At 30.8% G+C, this 20,167-nt stretch overlaps 2 protein-coding genes across 4 annotated transcripts; one reads left to right on the top strand and one right to left on the bottom strand.

Moving 5' to 3' along the window:
- Positions 1 to 537: 537 nt before the first annotated feature.
- LOC137807328 (uncharacterized) lies at positions 538 to 10,111 on the top strand. Of its 3 annotated transcripts, XM_068607932.2 has the most exons (6): positions 7,965 to 8,149; positions 8,224 to 8,281; positions 8,357 to 8,401; positions 8,474 to 8,544; positions 8,646 to 8,728; positions 9,942 to 10,111. In XM_068607932.2, coding segments are annotated over exons 1-5 (246 nt in total). In that variant the 5' UTR covers positions 7,965 to 8,147; the 3' UTR covers positions 8,716 to 8,728; positions 9,942 to 10,111. The 3 variants fall into 3 exon arrangements, 2 of the variants coding, with proteins under 2 accessions (XP_068464031.2, XP_068464033.2); XR_016519259.1 differs by lacking the exons at positions 7,965 to 8,149; positions 8,224 to 8,281; positions 8,357 to 8,401; positions 8,474 to 8,544; positions 8,646 to 8,728 and adding exons at positions 538 to 885; positions 1,199 to 1,269; XM_068607930.2 differs by lacking the exons at positions 7,965 to 8,149; positions 8,224 to 8,281; positions 8,357 to 8,401; ... (1 more) ...; positions 8,646 to 8,728; positions 9,942 to 10,111 and adding exons at positions 538 to 885; positions 1,199 to 1,269; positions 2,511 to 4,802.
- A 927-nt stretch (positions 10,112 to 11,038) lies between these two features.
- LOC150028828 (uncharacterized) lies at positions 11,039 to 11,733 on the bottom strand. Its single transcript, XM_090300471.1, has one exon. It carries the CDS (start codon positions 11,715 to 11,717, stop codon positions 11,172 to 11,174), a length of 546 nt encoding a protein of 181 aa, XP_090156597.1. The 5' UTR covers positions 11,718 to 11,733; the 3' UTR covers positions 11,039 to 11,171.
- Positions 11,734 to 20,167: the final 8,434 nt, after the last annotated feature.

Here is a 20,167-nt window from a genome sequence, read left to right as displayed (position 1 = left end):
GCTAAATTTAAGACCCTTCAAATTTAGATCATAAATGTTTACACGTGAATGGCAAAAAGGGGAGACTTCACAAAGTGGGGTTTCATTTACCAAATCAGTCTTCAACAATAGATACATAAAAAAATGCGTATCTGTTATGTGCATGAATCAGAATGAAAATCTAGAGCCAGTTATGTTTCAAGTCTTTTAACCAGAGTGAGGGAATTTTTTACATGATCGTCATGAATCACTACACCATTTTCTATCTATGGTAACATTTTTCTAGTAACATTTATTTAAAATGTTACAGTATATTAATTTTAATTATTATAGTAACACTTTTTTACATAAATGTTACTATAAATAAAATAAATATAAATTTTAATTATTTAGTAACAATTTTGATATAAATGTCACTATACACTAAACAAACAGTAACATTTTATAAATAAATATTATAATTTGTAAATTTAAACTACTATTATCTCTTAAATTTTTTAATTTAGTAAAGTTTTTAAATATTACACTTAATTAAATTTATACAAAATATACTTTCAATTTTTCACTTTCCTCTTCGTCACTCTCGCAGTCTCGTTCGTCACTCTCGCCGTTCCTCTTCACTCTCGTCGTTCCTCTTCGTCACTCTCCCAGTCTTGCCGTTCCTCTTCGTCACTCTCGCAGTCTCGTTCGTCACTCTCGCCGTTCCTCTTCACTCTCGTCGTTCCTCTTCGTCACTCTCCCAGTCTCGCCGTTCCTCTTCGTCACTCTCCCAGTCTCGCCGTTCCTCTTCGTCACTCTCTCAGTCTCGCCGTTCCTCTTCGTCACTTTCTCAGTCTCGCCGTTCCTCTTCCTCAGGTTTCACTCGGTTCTCCGTGCTTCATCTTTGTCCTTCTCGTTCTTTCGGAGGTAAAGATTTTCTCAATTGTTCAAACGCTTCAATTTGTTATTGGTTTCATTACAGTTTTTATTTCTCACATTTCAACCTTGGATTAGTGTTTATTTAGTAGGTGATTATTGCGGTTTCATTTTCGAATGATTAATTTGTGTTTGATTTCAGTATTAAAACGCTAATAATTAGTGATTCTCTCATTGATTTGGTACAAGACGTGTTGATTCTGATTTGGCAGTGTTATGATAATATTAATTATTTGATAGATCTTTTCTTCTAGTGGTAATTGGAGATTTTGTTGATTTGCTTTTTATTTATTTCTCGATGCAGTTAACTCTGCTCCATTTCCAGCTTGTGCTCAAGTGATAATTGTGGATTTCTATTTAGGACTACAGCTGAAGGTATGTCTCGGAACATCACTGTTCCAGTTGCTATGTATAACCTCTTTTTCCATGTTTTTCCTGCCTTTTCAATGATTTTCACTATTAGGATGTCTTTGTGGGAAAACTGGAAATAATGTTGTTAATGAAAGGGAATATGTAACATGTTGGATTTAAGGATTGCATAGCAAATAAGAGAGTTATACATGGGAAATAATGAGCCTAGCTAGCTGGTATACATCAGGACTTAATTAATTTCTCGTTGCAGTGCCTATAATCAGTGTTGTGTTTAGCAAATTAAAGTCTACCCTAGATAGCTAGTACCGAAACCAGTGGCATGTCCAGTACTTATAGAAATAGTTTCTGAAACATTGGCAAAAACCAGTCCATGGAATTCTAAGTAACATGCTTATTTAGATTCGGTGGATGGTGTAATCAAGAGAGGGGAACCTTTATTGCTGTGTGTACAATTTTGATAACATGGAACTGAATTTTAACTTTGTCAGAGAGCTCAACCAAACCACTATATTGGATACATATAATTCAGAATATAAGCCACGAGACAAAAGATATAAAGAAGAGTGTAGGACCCTGCCACCCAAAATCTCCCTGGAGCTCATGGGTCCTAACCTTGTGCCTTTTGCCAGACTAGAATGACCAACTAATCAATTTTCAAAAGATTCCAATGTTTTTCCTCACATATCATCAACAACCCTTCCTTTTATTAATCTTATCTTTACAAGTCACTCACACTAAGCAACCCACTAAACTAATGCATATTAGCTACCTAATACGTATAAATAACAGCGCTCCAACCATATTCAAATTCTTTATTTTTCCTTTCCTTAACCACCTTTCTATATCTCTACGTATTACCAGAGGAAAACCTGCAATTATTATTATTATCCAACAAAACAAATTGAAAGCCACAGTTACAAGACATGGCCTATTAACATATCTAATGTAAAATGCCTTTCATGAATCTCAAAACTTTACTTAATTCTCAAAAATAGATTGAATGGTTTAATTGGATTGAGTAAAACAGAGGCTAATTTTTATCTTCCTTATCCTCTACCGAGGCTACCATTTTGCCTACCTTCAATGCTTCATTGTTATTTCACATCATGTTGATTGTATCTTGTATTCTAGTTTTGATCTTTTTTTATTCTTAGAATTTAAATTGTTGAATAGTTACTCTCCTTTAATTTCTCAAGTTCATAGATAATTTTGTTATTAATAGATAATTTTTCATTTTTTATCAGGTATTTCATTTTTAGCTTCAAGACAACATAAGCATGGACAAGAATTGGGTGGTAGCACCTAGAACATCTACTAGGTATTTAAATGGTTTGGAATTTTTTCTAAATTTTGCATTTGAAAATGCTGCACAAGGAGATGAGATTTTATGTCCCTGCAAAAAGTGTAATAATTGTACTTGGGGTAACCGAAAGTATGTGCATGAGCATTTATTGTGTGACGGATTTGATAGAAATTATACTAGATGGGTTTTTCATGGAGAGGGTGGATCTTCAAAGAAGATATATGGTGCTGATAGAGAGAAATATTGTATGTCTAAGGTTTTGGATGGTTTGTTGGAGGAAACTTTTATGATGCCCACAGATCTTGAAGAAAATGAATTCAATGATATTATAGATGAAGATAATGAAGAGCTTGATACTGAAACAACTAGATTTACCAAATTGATACGTGATGCTCATCAAGAAGTATACCCAGGTTGTAAAAATTTCTCTAAGTTATCAGTCATTGTTCGATTGCTACATATTAAGAATCTCCATGGATGGAGTAATGTTTCATTTGATATGTTGCTGAAATTTTTAGAAGAGTTACTTCCTGAAAACTCTTGTTTGCCATCATCATACCAGGATTGCAAGTTCATCATTAAGGACTTGGGTTTTAATTATGAAAAGATTGATGCATGTCCTAATGACTGTGTTTTATTTCGGAAGGAGTATGTGAATGAAGTTAGGTGTCCTAAATGTGGTTCTTCTAGATATAAAGAAAAGAAGCATAAAAATTCTAGAAGAAAAGTTTCCTGTAAGGTTGCTTCACGTCCAATTCCAGCCAAGGTTTTGAGGTACTTTCCTTTAAAACAAAGGATAAAAAGGTTATTTATGTCATCAAAAACTGCTATGTCAATGAAATGGCATGATGAAGGTCGTACTAAAGATGGAAAGCTAAGACATCCAGCTGATTCACTTGCTTGGAAAACCTTTGATTCTCTACATCCTAACTTTGCATCAGATCCTCGAAATGTGAGGCTTGGGTTAGCAAGTGATGGATTTACTCCATTTAAGATGATGGGCAAAGGACATAGTATTTGGCCCGTGGTTTTAATGACTTATAATTTAGCTCCATGGGATTGTATGAAACAACCTTACTTAATGTTGTCATTAGTAATTCCTGGTCCTTCTTCCCCTAAAAGTAGTATTGATATTTATTTAGAACCTCTTATTGATGAGTTGAAGGAGTTGTGGGAGAAAGGGTTTGAAACTTATGATGCTTCTAGCAAACAGTTTTTTCAGGCACATGTTGCATTACTTTGGACTATTAGTGACTTGCTTGCTTATACTATGTTATCAGGTTGGAGTACAAGTGGAAAATTGGCATGCCCGGTATGTAACTACCACACATGCTCTAGGTACTTAAACAATAGTAAAAAGATGTGTTATATGTGTCATCGAAGATGGTTAGACTCAAAACATAAGTGGCGAAAAGATAAGAAGTGTTTTGATGGTAACCAAGAATTGAGAGGAATACCTACTCCATTAACAGGGTCTAACATATTGGATATATTAGGTGATAGAAAAAATGTATTTGGAAATGCTCAGAAAAAGAAAAGAAAGAAACATGATCCATGGACCAAAAAGAGTATATTCTTTAACTTGCCATATTGGGAGACTAATTTGCTTCGTCACAATCTTGATGTCATGCATATTGAAAAGAATATATGTGAAAATGTAATAAGAACATTATTGAATATAGAGAGGAAACCAAAGGAGCATCTGAGAACCCGTCTTGACTTGGTAGAGATGGGTATAAGGAAAGACCTTCATCCTATAAATATAGGACCAAACAAGGTATTCCTTCCACATGCAAGATTTTCACTTTCGGTAAAAGAAAAAGACATCTTTTGTCGTGTTCTAAAAGGAGTGAAAGTTCCAGAAAGTTATGGTTCCAATGTTTCTAGATGTGTTAATCTTGAACAACAAAATTTTCTTGGACTAAAAAGTCATGATTTCCATATATTGATGCAAGATTTGCTAAAAGTAGCAATTCGAAAAGTGTTGCCAAAAGAAGTTGCAAGAGTTTTAATGAAGTTAAGTTCTTTCTTCAAAATTTTATGCTCTAAAGTCATCATAATTGAGGAGTTTGATTCATTGGATGCAGAAATTGCCTTAATTCTATGTGAATTGGAGAGGATTTTTCCTCCATCTTTTTTTGTCATAATGGTTCATCTATCCATACATTTAGCGTATGAGGCTAAAATTGCTGGGCCTGTACATTACCGTTGGATGTATCCAATTGAAAGGTAATTCTTTTACTAACTCACTATTTTTTTTTGTAGTTATATTCTCCTCTTTTATTCCTAATCATAGTTTTATATTCTTATAGATTTCTCCATAGGTTAAAGGTCTACGTGCGTAATAGAAATTATCCGGAAGGTTCAATTGTAGAAGGGTATTTGGCGGATGAGTGTTTGACATTTTGCTCAAGATATTTGAATGATAATGTCCAAACAAAGTTCAACAAGCTGCCAAGGAATGTAGATGGTCCAATAGGGAATGGAGTGATGACTAGTTTGGAACCTCTAGAGTGGGAACAAGCTCACCGTTATGTGTTGTTTAATTGTGAGCTCATCAAGTCATTTGTCACGTAAGTATCCATATTTTTATCTTTTTGTATGAGATTTTAACTTTTGTGAGCTTATTAAAAAAAATTATATTTTTGCAGAGAACATGAGGAATTTCTTTCTAGTAATGCTTGTGAAGATTCAACAAGAAATTGGAATACGACGAAATATCAATATCTTACATTTCACACATGGTTTGAAAATCATGTTAACAATGTTGTTGTTAGTGAAGAGGTTAAATGGTTGGCTAAAGGGCCTAATAGTGTTGCTAGAAGATTTTTAGCTTATGTGATAAATGGGTACAAGTTTATTATTGAGGGTTGTGAGAGGCAGACACAAAACTTTGGAGTAATGGTTACTTCGTCTACTGTTAGGTTTAAAAATAAAGAAGATGAAAATCCTGAAGTAGAAAATGTTACCTACTATGGAGTTTTGAAAGATATAATAGAGTTAGATTATTATGGACACTCTAAGTTTGTGTTGTTTAGATGTGATTGGTTTGAGAGTAAGCAAGATCATTTTGGGTTAACACTAGTAAATTTTGGAAAGTTGATTTACAAAAGTGACCTTTTTGTATTTGCAACTCAAGTAAAGCAAGTATATTACACAGAAGATCCAACTGATAATTGGCACGTTGTCACTAAAACCACCCCTAGAGATTTGTTTGATGTAAATGGAGATTTAGAGAATGATGATATGGAAAACTACCTGGGAGATAAATTAGAAAGTCCTTTTTTTCATCAACCTATGATTGATGAAGATGAAGGTGAGCATGTTAGTTGGTTTAGGGATGATGTACCTGGAACAACAGTTGATACAAGTATAATGGATAATCATTGAACATGATATTAATGTTTTTTTAATGTAGTTTTTGTGTGTTTTTCTGTGTACAACTTTTTGTGGAATTACTTTTATAATTTTATGGCTAGTGGTGAGAAAGAAAAACCACCTTTGCTGGCGAAGAAATTTCCAAGTGGTTCTATGATTGAAATACTTGACGGGTTGGAAGAAACCGTATCAAGACTTAGTCAAACTCCAGTCCACCACATTGGTTAGTTATTTATATATGCTTATTTAAATAAGTAATTTGTTATTGTATATGTCTAGTTGGCAATGTACTGATTTTTTAATTTTATACATTATTAACAGGGTCTAGTAAAAGAAAAAGAGGCCCTACCAGATGTCTCAAGACTCATGGCTTGAGAGATGAAGAGCGTTTACCAGTTAAACTCAATGCTCTTGGCCAACCTGTTGGTACTTATCGAGCTGCATTGAGTAATTATCTGGGGACACTAGCTAGGAATGCACATCTTGCTCCTCTGACTTTCACTACTTGGAAAGGACTAAAAGATCACTGGGATGACATGTGGAAAATAGTCTTGGTACTTCACTAACTTTTTTATCTTTAATTATATATAATACTTAAATTCTGATATTTATTAATTGATGTGATGCAGTCAAAATTTGACATTGAAGAACGTGCTAGAAAGTGGGTTCTAGGAAGCATATCCTCAAGTTGGAGGAACCACAAATGTCGATTGAAGAAAAAATATTTTTTTCCCAATATGACAGAGGATTACCACTTAAAGAATTGTCCCTTGAGTATTCCAGTTGACCAGTGGAAAGTTCTTGTTAAATTTTGGAAATCTGACATAGCCAAGGTACTTACATACTTTGATTGATTTTTATCTTTACTCTTCTCATGATTTTATTATAAAGGTTTGTAGTGAGAAGAACAAAGCAAGTAGAGCAAAATTTATTACTGTTCATACCACGGGAACTAAAACTTTTGCTGAGATACGATATGAAGAGGTTAGGCCAATTGCATAATTAGTGTATTAATGATTTTATTTCTCTTGTGCTAATATTTTTTTTTCTTCTGTGATAGGCACTGAAAAATACTGATGGAAGAGAGCCATCTCGTGCAGAAATGTTTATCATGACACATAAGCCTAGGAGTGAGGAAACCAAAAAAATTATTGTATGTAATCTGAATCATTATGTGTATCACGTTTCAATTCTGCTTCTTCTGAAAACTCTTGTTTGCTGCTGGTGCAGTAGTGATAGAGGTTGATCCAGTGTCTGAAAACCCCTTTTTCACGTTTCAATTCATTGGCCATATTGATTGGTACATAGGGAGGTTATTTTTAGGCAATGTCATGGTGTTTTCTACAGTTTTTGTGTGTTTTGGTCTTGTGAATTCAATTCTGCTTCTCTTTTTAACGCATATCAGAAAAATTTGTAACTTCATTTCCCTACTTTTATTCTTAATTATACCTCTTTTATTCATAATTATTCAGTCAAAGCTTGAGGATGCAGTTGCTTCTAGTTCAAAAGAACGAGATAAAACTTCCGATGATGTATTTTCCCAAGTCTTTGGAAAAGAGCGACATGGATATGTACGGACCTATGGAAAAGGGGTTGTGCCTTCAGACTTGTGGGGATCAAAATCTCAAATTGAGATACAAAAATTAGTTGATGAAGTTCAAAAAAATGCCCAAGTTGAGCTTCAAAGGATAAAAGAAAAAATGCAAGAAAAAATGCAAGAGGAGATGGAAGCCAAGCTAAAACAACAAGTAGAAGCAATGAAAATTGATCTTTTAAACAACATCAAATCTGCTTTCACTCAATTGCAAAGTTGTATTCCAGGAGTAATGACCCAAGATCTACAAGAAGAAATTGTTGTTGAGGTATATAATTTAAATTTTGCATTAAACTTATTATTGAATTAGATATTACACATTACATTTTGTTTACTTTAATGTAGAAACAAAGTCAGGCCACTCCTAGAAGCAAAAAGAGAAAAACAGAGAAAACTAACACGAAATTAGCTAAGGGGTGAACTCGTATAACATTTTTTCTTTATTTTGTTTTTATATTAATTATTAATTAATTTTGTTAATCTTGTTTTGGAATACATTCTACTATTTTATTATCCAGGAAATCAGAAGACCTTACAGTTGGAGTTGTCACACTTGAAAAAGATCTTAAGACACTCCAACATCCATCCACTGCCATTGAACTCTTCATGTAAATATAGTCATCTAAAATATGTTTCTAATTTTGTACTTTGATTTATTGGTTACTAACAATCATTATTACAGGGAGGAATTTGAAAATAATTATAAAGAAATAAATGTTGATTCAGAGAATGTTGAAAGAGTAAGTGAAATTAAAAAAATTGATATTTTAATTATTTGAAGTCACTGGTAATTAACATTTCTTTTGAAAAAATAGGTTCATAAAAAGGCTTTTAAAGCATGGAAGTGTATGACAAATGAAGTAAGTCTAAGTCTTTTTGTTTTATTTTAAGTAATTTAATATTGATTGACTTAATTATGATATTTGAATCAGGAAAAAGAAATTTATTTCAATAGAGCAGCCAGACTAAGAGGAAAACTACATTTCAGTACAGTAGAAGAAAGGTTATTAGTGTAATTTATTATAAGATCATAGTTGTATATGTTTATTTTGTTTCATTATTGTTTTGTTAATGAACTCCATCTAACACAAGTATTGAAATCAGTGGTGTTCAAAAGAAACAGATTGGAAAAAGAGAACGGAAACCAAAGCTTCATTTTGATGGGACGAATTAAAGTTCATGATTAGGTAATCAGATTTTTTTTTTATATTCTTTATTATAGTTGATGATGGTTCCATCTATTTGTTCTCATAGTTTCTTCTTTCAATTTGATTTCTTCTTTACAATTGCTTTATTGGAATCAAACACCTCGAACAAATAGTTTTAGCATTTGATTGAGTGTGACATCATTGTATTTCATATGATTTTGAAAATATGAATAAACATGTGGCCACCTATAGCCTCCTGCAGTCACATTGCCCTTCCATGTGGAGGAAGTTACTGCAGCCACTGTTTGCTTGCCTCATAAATGTAACATTGTTGCTTCATTTACATTAATCATTCATTTAAGTGACAGATTAAAAGCATTGACAGGAATATCCTAGAAAATGAGGTAAATTTAAATTTGAAACAGAGAGTTGAGATAATGCATTTGAATGATTTGGTCGCTTGTTTATTGTTTGGCATTTACTGCATATGCAACTACAAACAAGGCGGGGCTCACCAATAAAAGTCTGAGTGAGTTCATGTGCTTACCATTAAGTTATAAATAGGTTGAGAAAATCCCCATTCATTTAATAGTCAGTTCAAGCATTTATTTTTCTTTTTCTAAACCCAATTGCTGATGTAGTTAATATTTGGTACTATAATGTTTCTTATATTTTTGTAAGAAGGGTACATATTTCACTTCTGTGTTGTGCAACTATTTGATTGATCACAGAGCACTATTTGATTGATTCCTGCCATGTCTTTAATACTGTGTGCATTTCTCAATCTATGACCAGTAAAGGCCAATGAGGCATTCTTTGTTGCTCTTTTTTCTTAGTTTTTTAGTTAGTATGACATTAAGAAAGACAATGTACTTGTCATGAACAGGAAGTGAGGATTCTCCTAATGCTTAAAACAAGCAACACAGTAAAAACAAATTACCCCTTTATTCTGTAAAAAAAAACTACCGTCCACCTATACTCCCCCTATTAGTTGTTCTGACTATCAACACTTCATTTGTCTTTCTTAGGATTTGAGATGAGATAAATTGTTGACTAGTCGCAAGCTATATTTGAAGTGTGTAATTTTAGAATTTTTGTCATTGTTTCTTTCTTGAATATCTAAATAACTTATAGTAAATGTCTGCACATGTATGTTATGAGTTTAGTTGGTTCAGAACTATTCTTGGTATTTATCCTGTATTTCATTGAATTCAGTTGATATTTTAATTTACCTCTGTTTTTTTTTTTTCAGATTGGATATCTGCTGACTAATGTCACAAATTCAGTGTCACCAAATTTGATCCCATTAGTTAATGACTGTCATTATCATTCCCATGAACTGATTATGTGATTGTGAGACTCTAATCATAGTACATACTAGAAATTTTATGTGTGCTAGATGGTAAACACAAGTGACATGTATTCACAAGATATTTCTAAATTCATTTTCAACTATTGAAAATCCATTGAAATTATTGGCGTTTGTGTTGATAGATTTTTATTACTAACTTGTTTATAAAATAAAAACATGTAAACATAATTGACATCTTACAATCTAAATCTAAATTTAAATAATTTGTATAATTTTCTAATAAAAAAATTTACTAAAGATTTTTAGTAACATTTTTATAATGTTACTTTTTTGTTAAAAAAATATTACTAAAAAAATTTAGTAACATTTTTTAAATGTCACTTCTTTATTAAAAAAAGTTACTAAAGATTTTTAGTAATATTTTTATAATGTTACTTTTTAAAAAAAAATATAACTAAAAAGATTTAGTAACATTTTTAAAATGTTACTTATTTATTAAAAAAAGTTACTAAAAACTTTTAGTAATATTTTTATAATGTTACTTATTTATTAAAAAAAGTTACTAAAAACTTTTAGTAATATTTTTATAATATTACTGTTGTATTAAAAAACATTACTAAAAAGATTTAGTAACATTTTTAAAATGTCACCTTTTTAACAAAAAAAGTTAAAAAAATTTATAGTAACATTTTTATAGTGTTACTTTTTATTAAATAAATATTACTAAAAAGATTTAGTAATATTTTTAAAATGTTATCTTTTTATTAAATAAATGTTACTAAAAATATTTAGTGACATGTTTGTAAATGTATCTATTAAAATGTAAAAATGTTACCAAAAGTCTTTAGTTACATAGAATATCCGCTACATTTGATAAAATGTTAATAAATCTTATTAGTAACATTTTCTTTAATTTAGTAAATTTTTTTGATGTTACTAATTATTATATATGTAGTAGTGAATGAAGTAAAGAATAAGAATTAGTTGTGATCTCTAATGTCTTCGTCACAGCAGTTGAAGTGGCTGCATTAGACTTTGCCTAATCAGATAAATTATTATTAGATGATGAAATTTTTACAAAATGAAAAATAATACGAGTGTGTGCGAGCGAATATACCATTCTAATGTAAAGGTAGAAGCAGAAGTATCTGCATATACATAGTGTACATTTCAATCACGCCTTGCAATAGAAACGAAAACTCTGCTAACATGCATGGGGAAGCAACCTAAGGTCAAAGGCCTTCCATACACTTCTCTCACAGTAGTTTTGGTAGGACTCTTCATGAATGACATGGAGGACCAAGAAGAGAAACTTGAGCCACGCGAAGATGCCACAGACTCAGAATCGGAGCTGCAATCTAATCTTTGTAACATGTCCAAAACAATAACATCTTCCTCGTGGAAACAATCTTGGGATGAGTTCTTGCTTTTTCCACGCTTTACCCTTTTCCTCCAAAACCTTAGTCTTGACCGTGTTGAAGATTTGGGGTGTGGAATGCATGGCTTGGGAAGCCCCAGGCTGAGAAGTGCTGGTGGGGGACTCAGAGGAGGAAGATCATATTTTGGTTGTTCCTTTGCAACCCCTGGTTGCATTTCCCATTTGAAAGGAACCCCTTCCCCACTCCTATAGTAAGAGTTGCGAGAGGAGCACCCCAGAGAGGATCTCTTTGAAAGAATTTTGCTCAATGACATATTCTCATACTCAAAAGCCATCATAACTTTTTTCCAATAAAGAATGTCAGACCAGGTTCTGTTTATATAGGATGGAGAATGGAGTATTTGGTATACAATGGTTTTTATACGTAAACACTGTTTTGACCATCATAAAGAGACTCATATATATAATTAATCTTTTTGTTAATTAGATTGATTGGTCATAGGTTGTTACTTATAGTTTGAGTGACTGAAAGCCTTTTTGTATTGACAAGGAAACAAACAGTGAAGCAAGATGGGTATGTACTTACTGTCGTTGTTTCTAAGGCTGCTGTGAACCAATTATTATTGTAAGTTGGTCGGCCTTTGTTGCATGTGCCATGTCCATACCCGTAGGACTTAGTCACCATCTTAGGTACATACTTTGCAGCATTATTTTTATATTTTTATATGCATTAGGGCTTGTGTTCACCGAGATTAACTACTATATTTTGTGTTGTATTTGTGAGGCACATGTTAGGGTTACAGTTGAAAGTAAGGCAAGGCTTTTTCTGCTTGAATTAAGTAATGATATATATGTGACTACTAAGGGCCATCTACTTATCTTCACAGCTTTCATTGGAACATAGAGAACTTTTCTCCATTCCTAAGAAAGCAAAGTCCATTACTTGGAAATTACCTAAGGTTTCATTCATTGAATTTGAACCAATGCAAATGCCACTATAGCTAGCAACTATTTCAAAATTATGAGAATGAAGAGGACTTTTGACAATTAGTTATTTTTAATTGTCTGCCATATACCTTGTAGTTTTTATAATTATAACTTCTTAATGAGTATGATTTGGAACTGTTAACCTAACTGTGGAAGTTAATTTGGTGCAGTAGTTCAAATATTATTTTATGCATGACTTAGGAGACAAGGTCACTTTCTGTTCACACCAACTTCAAGAAAATTCTTTGTTACGATTGAGCTTCACTATAATAATTGTAAATTGTAGCTTGTATAGCTACAATGACCACACCAATTTACTTGATCCAGCTCTGTAGTCTGGGTGAATTGTAAAATTTCTAAATTTACCCAAAAAACAGCACTCCTTGTGCTGGATTTGGTGCCATTCAATAGTATATTTTTTTGACAATGCATTGGATATGGATGTATCATTGTATCTGATCCTAAAATATTAGTTACCTTTGGCGAACATCATATGAATTATACTGCCATGCCTTTTCAAACAAGTCGAAACGCAGGATCCATGTGATTGTGATCTGTGTTTAGATAAACTTTAAACATAATTTTATGTGGAGTTGAAACAGGTAGATGCTGAGATTATTTCAATTTTTTATCGGTTCAAAAGTTGTTAAAATACCCAATGAAAAGTGTATGATTATCAAATTTGAAGTTATCATATGCTATCTCTGTTCCAAAATTGGTGTTTTATCAAGAAGTGTTGTTAGCAAAAGTCAATCTTTCTTGTTTTGATACTTTAGCTTTCTCTTTGTTTTACAAGTCCAAATTTTGTTTTGCCAACTCTAATGTGTTTGAAATAATCAGGTACTATTACTTTTTAAGTTTTAGTCATGATGTTTTTTTTTTTTTATAAATACTACAAGAAAATCATCAAATAGAAACCAATTTTTAGAAACCAAAATAATTAGTTGCAATAGTAACTAAATTATAGACATTTTAAAAACTAAAACAAAAATTGGTTTCTAAATTAGTTTATATTATTGTTAAATAGTTTCTAAATTGGTATCTAATTAGCAACCAAGGTTTTAACTACCAATTATTTAGTTTCTAAATTTAGTCTCTAAAACCTTGGTTGCTAATTAGATACCAATTTAGAAACTATTTAATAATAATAGAAACTAATTTAGAAACCAATTTTTTGTTTTAGTTTCCAAGATGGTCTCTAATTTAGTTACTATTGCAACTAATTATTTTGGTATCTAAAAATTGGTTTTTATTTCATGATTTTCTTGTAGTGAAAAAAAAACTTATAAAAATATAGAAGAATTGTAATTATAGTTTATCAAGTAAAATTATGAAAAAATTGTTTAAAAACATATGGTATTTGAAATTAAATTTGGGTTCGACATTAGATTACAAGTACAAAAGATCCTAGCATTTTATGACGTAGGTATTGAAGATAGTTGCAAATTCTACTCAACTTGCATAATGAAGTGTTTGATGAAGACATCTCGTTTAAATGTTTATGAAGAATGTAGTTCATGTGTCTTGTTAGGTTAGAAGTGTTTTAGCCTTTTGCACTGTGAATTTACATTATATCTCATAGCCATAGTAATAAGCTCATGCACAAGGATTTCCGAAAAAGTGTTTTCAAAAATTTGTTTCAAGTTTTTTCAAAACTAATTTACTACACAAAATTTTAATCTATTGTTTGACAAAACAATTGATTCTTTTATATTGGTACAAAACTGTTAAACTTTTTCAAAATTTCGTTTTGACTCCAAATTCAATTTTGTTCACATTTACCGTTATTAACTAATGTGAAAGTGGTTATGTTATCACCAAGAATATTTTCAAAAAACAATTTGTTCTTTTGAACTTTAATTTGTTATTTTTATAACAGTTCTTAACTGCTTTCTGAAAATTTGTTTTAATCTGAAACCTATGAAAAAAGAAGTTGATCTTAGGTCAAAACACACCTTGCAATCACGATTTGCATACAATTTTCAAGTGCTTTCATTGAGATTTTGAAGTGAATTTTAGTTATTGAAAGTTTTTCTTAAAAAGGTCTAGGGGCTCTTATGCTAGTGCCTTTGGTTAAAAATTCAAGGTTGTTTCAGGTGTTTTCCTTCCTATACTTTTCTTTTGTAAAGGTGTTTACATTTGTACTTCTTGATAGAGTTTCTAGAAGTGTTGCTGAAATAGGGTGTTTCAGCTTGTGATCTTGGTTCTTGGAGGGTTCAAGAACTAAGAGGTTTTGTAAAGATTGTTTTGCTTTATTAGTGAAATCCATCTTGATATAAGGTGAGACTAGATGTAGCTCTTGTTGAGTGAACTAGTATAAAACTGTGTGTGCCTTTCTCCTTCTTGATCACTACTTTAAATCTGAAATCTGATAATTTGTGATAAATGAATCTGATATTTTTAAAGTTGAATCTTTTGTTTTAACTGTTGTTGGGTTAAATCATATTTTGTTTTATCTTGCTACAATATCGGTAATCTTTGATTGGGTAATACAAGTGTTAAAATTCTATTAAGCAAGCAATCTTGTTCAAGATTCTATTGTTTTGAAACTGTTTTTGAGATTATGTTGTTTTGAAACTGTTTTTTGTAAAGGCTTTTGAAAGTTGTTTTTTTTTAATTGAATTTCTGATTTGATAATCAAATTACAAAAATTCTGGATCTAATAACTAAGAAATAAAAATTTGTTGATTATATTTTTGAAGCTGCTTCTTGAAATCATAAAATAAATATGTTTTTCTTTAAATCAATTTGTTCTTTTTCTGTAAGGATTTCTTAAATATTATTTATTGTGAAAATTTTATAAGTTCAATTCACCCCTCTTGAACTTAGACACTAATAAATCTAACAGTATGTCCTAAGATAGTTATTTCTAATTAAATATGTAAAATTAATATAATTTTTAAAATATTTATTTTCCCCCAAAAATCAAATAAAAATACATGTGAAACTTTTTCGAAGTTACTTATTTTACGTATTTTCATTAAAATATCAGGAGATTCAACATCAATGAGTCATGAATATTCCATACAAGAAAGTTAAGACATTATATCAACCTAAAATTTTAAGGCATGAATTTTTTTCATTATATATTGCTGTTTAAACTCGTTTATACTCAATATGGAATAAAGTTTACACTTAGAATTCTAACAATCTCCTCTTCAAGCACGAGTTTCTTATCCATTGGTACATTTCCTCATGCAATAGTGGTGTGATCCACTTGTACCATCGTTTTTATTACAACAAGACACATGTACTTGAAACCATTGTGAGAAAAACTTTAGATACAAAGAATCCTAACAATACTAGATATAATCACTCACCGCATCATTTTTTGAGTTCTTCTAAGGGAAAACGACATAAAGACTCCAATGAATCATGAACATTCCATATAAAAATGTCAAGACATCACTTCCAATTCAAAATCTTAAGGCAAAATATGTGAATCTTTTTTTCTTGTATACTCTTTATACTCATTTATACTTAATATAAGACCAAGCTCATACTTGAAATTCTAACATTTAGTTTTCAAATTTTAATATTTTTTTATATATTTTATATTTGTATAGTTCAAGTTATTTAAAGTGTATAGGATAATAAGAGAAATTATACTTAATACACTTGCAAATCACACTATAAATAAAAATAGTGTAAATATATATATATATATATATATCAATATTTTTAATTGTTGCATTAATTTTATTTATAATAAATATTTAATTTATTTGAAGTTTATTATAGTAAAAATATATTTTTAAATAATTAAATATTATATATAAGTTGATGTGTATAATTATACATATATTTTATATAATTTATTTATTAAAATAATTTTTTTAAAACATAAGAGGACATGTATACATACATTTATAACATTATTTCGGTGTTTGATGAGTTGTTATTGTCAAAACCGGACTTCTTTTATTATTTTTGGAGTAAGGAATAGTTAGTAGCTTTTGTTGGAAGTTTGGGATATGTTAGAATGTGAAGTCCGGTCTTATTTTTCTTCTTATTTCTTGTATAAGGGGTGAGTCACCCTTAAGTGATCCATATTTTTCTGATAAAAAAACATCTATAACATTTTTTAGGTATATTATATTTAATTAACTCTTAAAATATTGAATATAATATATATTTAAATAACTCTTAAAATATTGAATATAATATTACTGTTATTATACATATATTTAAGAAATGATTTCAGTGCACTATATTTAACTAATTTTTAGAATTTTAAACACTAAATATAAAATGATGAATATGATTATTCATATATTTTGTATAAAAACCTTATAAACTATATCTATATTAAATGTTAATGTAAAAGAACCAAATCATTTAATAATGTTATTGATAAGTAAAAAAATTAACTAACATTATGCCACTTTTTATACTATACAACTATATATAAAAGACAATAAAACATGTCATAACCTTCATGGTCGAGTATGTCGACGTAAATGAAATATATAAGGAATAACACCGAAACATGAGCAAATCATGTGACCGCAAAAAATCAAGATATATATAAATCCTAATGAAAAGTCTTGTTGCTTGGATAGATTTTAATCCATGTCATTTCCTAGGTTTCTAATGTATAGCTATATACGAAAAGAAAGAAATTTATGATGAATTTTATTATATATATTCTTACATGTGTTTATACAAAGTAATATAATTTCTCTTCTCTCCTCTTCGCTCCTCTTCGTGACTCTCGATCTAGTTGACTTGGACTCTCTCGATAAAAAGAATGTACCTGCAAAGTGCTCTAATAATAAAATCAGAATCAATCGAATTAAGTTGTAATCTTATAAAAAATACTCTACCTATTTGTTATTCTGATTACCTAGTATTTCATTATTGAACTTTATCAATCTTATTAAAACTGTTTTATTCCTTTATCTTTTTCTGATTTTACTTAACTACCTCTCGACCATGTATTTTCCTAATCAGTCAAGTACTACTGTAATAACTTTTTCATCAATTGTTCTACTATAAATCATACTTTTAGCTAAATTCTAATACTGATTATAGGTTCCAACAATTACTAGTAAGTCAAAAGTAATTAATAGTAAAAGTGTAATTCTTCCTATATATAAGGGTACAAGTAAATATAATTGGATTGTGATTCAGCCTATTTAATTTAGTCACGAGATAATGAAGGTTAAATGTAACAATAAATATATATATATATATAATATGTAAATAGTTATTTAATTATTTTTGGAATAAAAAGTTATTTATTTTATTAAATAAATAAATAATAAATTTTTAAATTAATAAAAGATAAAATTACCTAATTAAGAAGTTACATCAAATTAAGTTAAAGGATGTTGTATATGTGGTATAGATTTTATGTTATCAAGGACTGCATGAACAATCAATTGTAGAGGCCGAGTCCTTAAACTCAAACCTTTCATATTTTTCATTTAGATTTTTTTTTGTTTGTCATCGCCCACACTTCTAATTTTATATTTTTCCTACCCGAACGACCTCCAATATTTTTCCAATAGTCACCATATTCTTTTGGATTAGAAGCAACTTCAGTTTTCTTCACTGCAGCAATTCATGCAGAATTTCGAATTGAATTACTTTTAGTTTCCCAAACAAAATATTCTCCACTTATATCCTTGGAATTTAAAAGATTTAAGGAAGACTCTGACTTCAATGAACTTGGAACATAATGATTAGACCATATATCCTTTTCAGATAATGCCTCAACACCATTCCATTTACTGTCTTCTCCCAAATCAAAACTATTATTTTCAAGTAAAACACATGAACCAAGTTTCTTATTGTCACAAAGAACTTTATTGTACCCTGCAGTCAGACTACCTAAAGTATTATTTCCTACACTCTCATCAACAATAACAAAAGATGGAAGATACTTGTCATTGACCTTTGGTTTTGCCCCCAACTTCTTCATAGATTCAAGGGCATTTGAAAACTTATAAGGGGCTTCTAATTTGAACTGTAATTCATTCACCTTTTTTTTGTGGCAAAAGCAACAAATGGAGTTCTTCTACTTGATTGACTATACTTTCTTTGTCTTTCTCCATATCAACATATTTTTCTTCCAATTTTGTAAAGCTTCTTTTCAGGTTACCAAACTTTGCTTCAACACTCTCCAATTGAGATACCAAGACATTCCTTTCATTTAGAAGATTTTGCTTTTCATTATTCAGTAAATTGCAAATTTCCCTTAAACCTTCAAGCTCAATTTTTGCATCATAAAGGGACTTCTCTGACAAGGTATTCTTTAAGTTGAGTTTGAATATCCGATTCTTCGCCATCTCCACGTTTGCAAGCACTCGTCCATTTTTTTCTTTCAAGTGAAAATTCCGGTCTTTCATGAAAATCGAATAACCTTTATCCAATAATTGTCTCATACTGAGAATATTACTCTTCAAGTCAGGTACATAATAAACGTCCTCCTAGTACCTTGTTTTCCATCCTTTTGAAAAAAAAAAACATATTTTTCCCCGACCTTTGATAGGAACTTTTGTTGAGTCTCCAAAAGACACATGTTCATCTTTGATCTCTTGTATATCAACAAAGAGATGTTTATGCCCACACATATGATTACTAGCACCAATGTCTAGATACCATACCATGTCATTATTCAGGATGGTGCCTTCATTGGCCATCATGAGAATTCCTTCATCTTTTGTCTCATCTTCCTCCACTAAATTTGCATTTTTTTCCACTTTCTTCTTGGTATAACACTCCTTTGCATAATGTCCATATTTGTCGCAATTGTAACATTCAACATTTGAACAATGTGAACGACCACCACGATCACGACCTCGTCTATGCTAGTTGTTGGTTCATTTGTTCCCTCTCTTCATTGTTGTTTCCATGACTACAACCTCCATTGTGATAAAAATCGTGACCTCCGCGTCCATGTCCTCTTTCTCGGTTATGTTGCACGTACATCACCTTGTCTTCTTTAATGGTCATCTTTGTTTGTAAGGCTTCCTCCAAGACTTCTTGTTTATTTTTCTTCTTCCGTTGTTCATGTGCTTCAAGAGAACCCGCGAGGTCATTACTGGTCATCTCTTCCAAGTTTCTTGACTCCTCGATTGCGCATACAACATTTTTAAAGTCATTAGTCAATGATCGAAGAATTTTCTCCATGACCCTTGCATCCGTGAGAGTTTCTCCATTGCGTTTAAGTTGATTGACTACCGTTTGCACACGAGCGATGTAACTAGATACATTTTCTGAATCATTTATCTTAATGGCCTTCAACTCACCTCGTAGAGTTTGAAGACGCATTTGTTTAACTCAGACTGCACCCTTGAACACCTTTTCCAAGATGTCCCATGCTTAGTTTGAAGTGGATGCACCAACAATCTTCTCAAAGATTGTCTCATCAACAGCTTGATACAACATATACAAAGTTGTCTTATCTTTCGATCGTGTCACTTTAAACACTTTGTTTTGGACCGTCGAGTAACCATTGGTATTTTTCGATTCTTCAAAACCTTGTTGAACCACCTCCCGAAAATCTTGAGATCCTAGAAGGGCTTTCATTTGGATGCTCCAATTGTCATAATTCGCCATTTTTGTTAATCGAGGCAGGGAAAAATTATTGGTTATACTGGTCATAGCTCTAATACTAATTTGTGAACAAATAATATAACTTTTATTTCACTGCTACTTTTTAAATGAGAATACAATCTCTCTAAATAGTCTCAAAATAGACTTAATAAATTCTACATTCCCTCTCATAAAAGTTATACTACAAATTACATTTAAAATTATAGTATAAATGACATTCAAAACTAAAATTAAAACT

This window comes from Phaseolus vulgaris, chromosome 3 (genome assembly GCF_051622355.1).
Source record: "Phaseolus vulgaris cultivar YP4 chromosome 3, ASM5162235v1, whole genome shotgun sequence".
NCBI classification, from domain to species: domain Eukaryota; kingdom Viridiplantae; phylum Streptophyta; class Magnoliopsida; order Fabales; family Fabaceae; genus Phaseolus; species Phaseolus vulgaris.
Note: the sequence above shows the minus strand (reverse complement) of the source record. Positions and strands in the feature narration are given on the sequence as shown.

What these genes read in the sequence shown, in the direction of transcription:
- LOC150028828 (XM_090300471.1), bottom strand. Translation starts at nt 11,717, where the DNA reads ATGATGGCTTTTGAGTATGAGAATATGTCATTGAGCAAAATTCTTTCA.
- LOC137807328 (XM_068607930.2), top strand. Translation starts at nt 2,544, where the DNA reads ATGGACAAGAATTGGGTGGTAGCACCTAGAACATCTACTAGGTATTTA.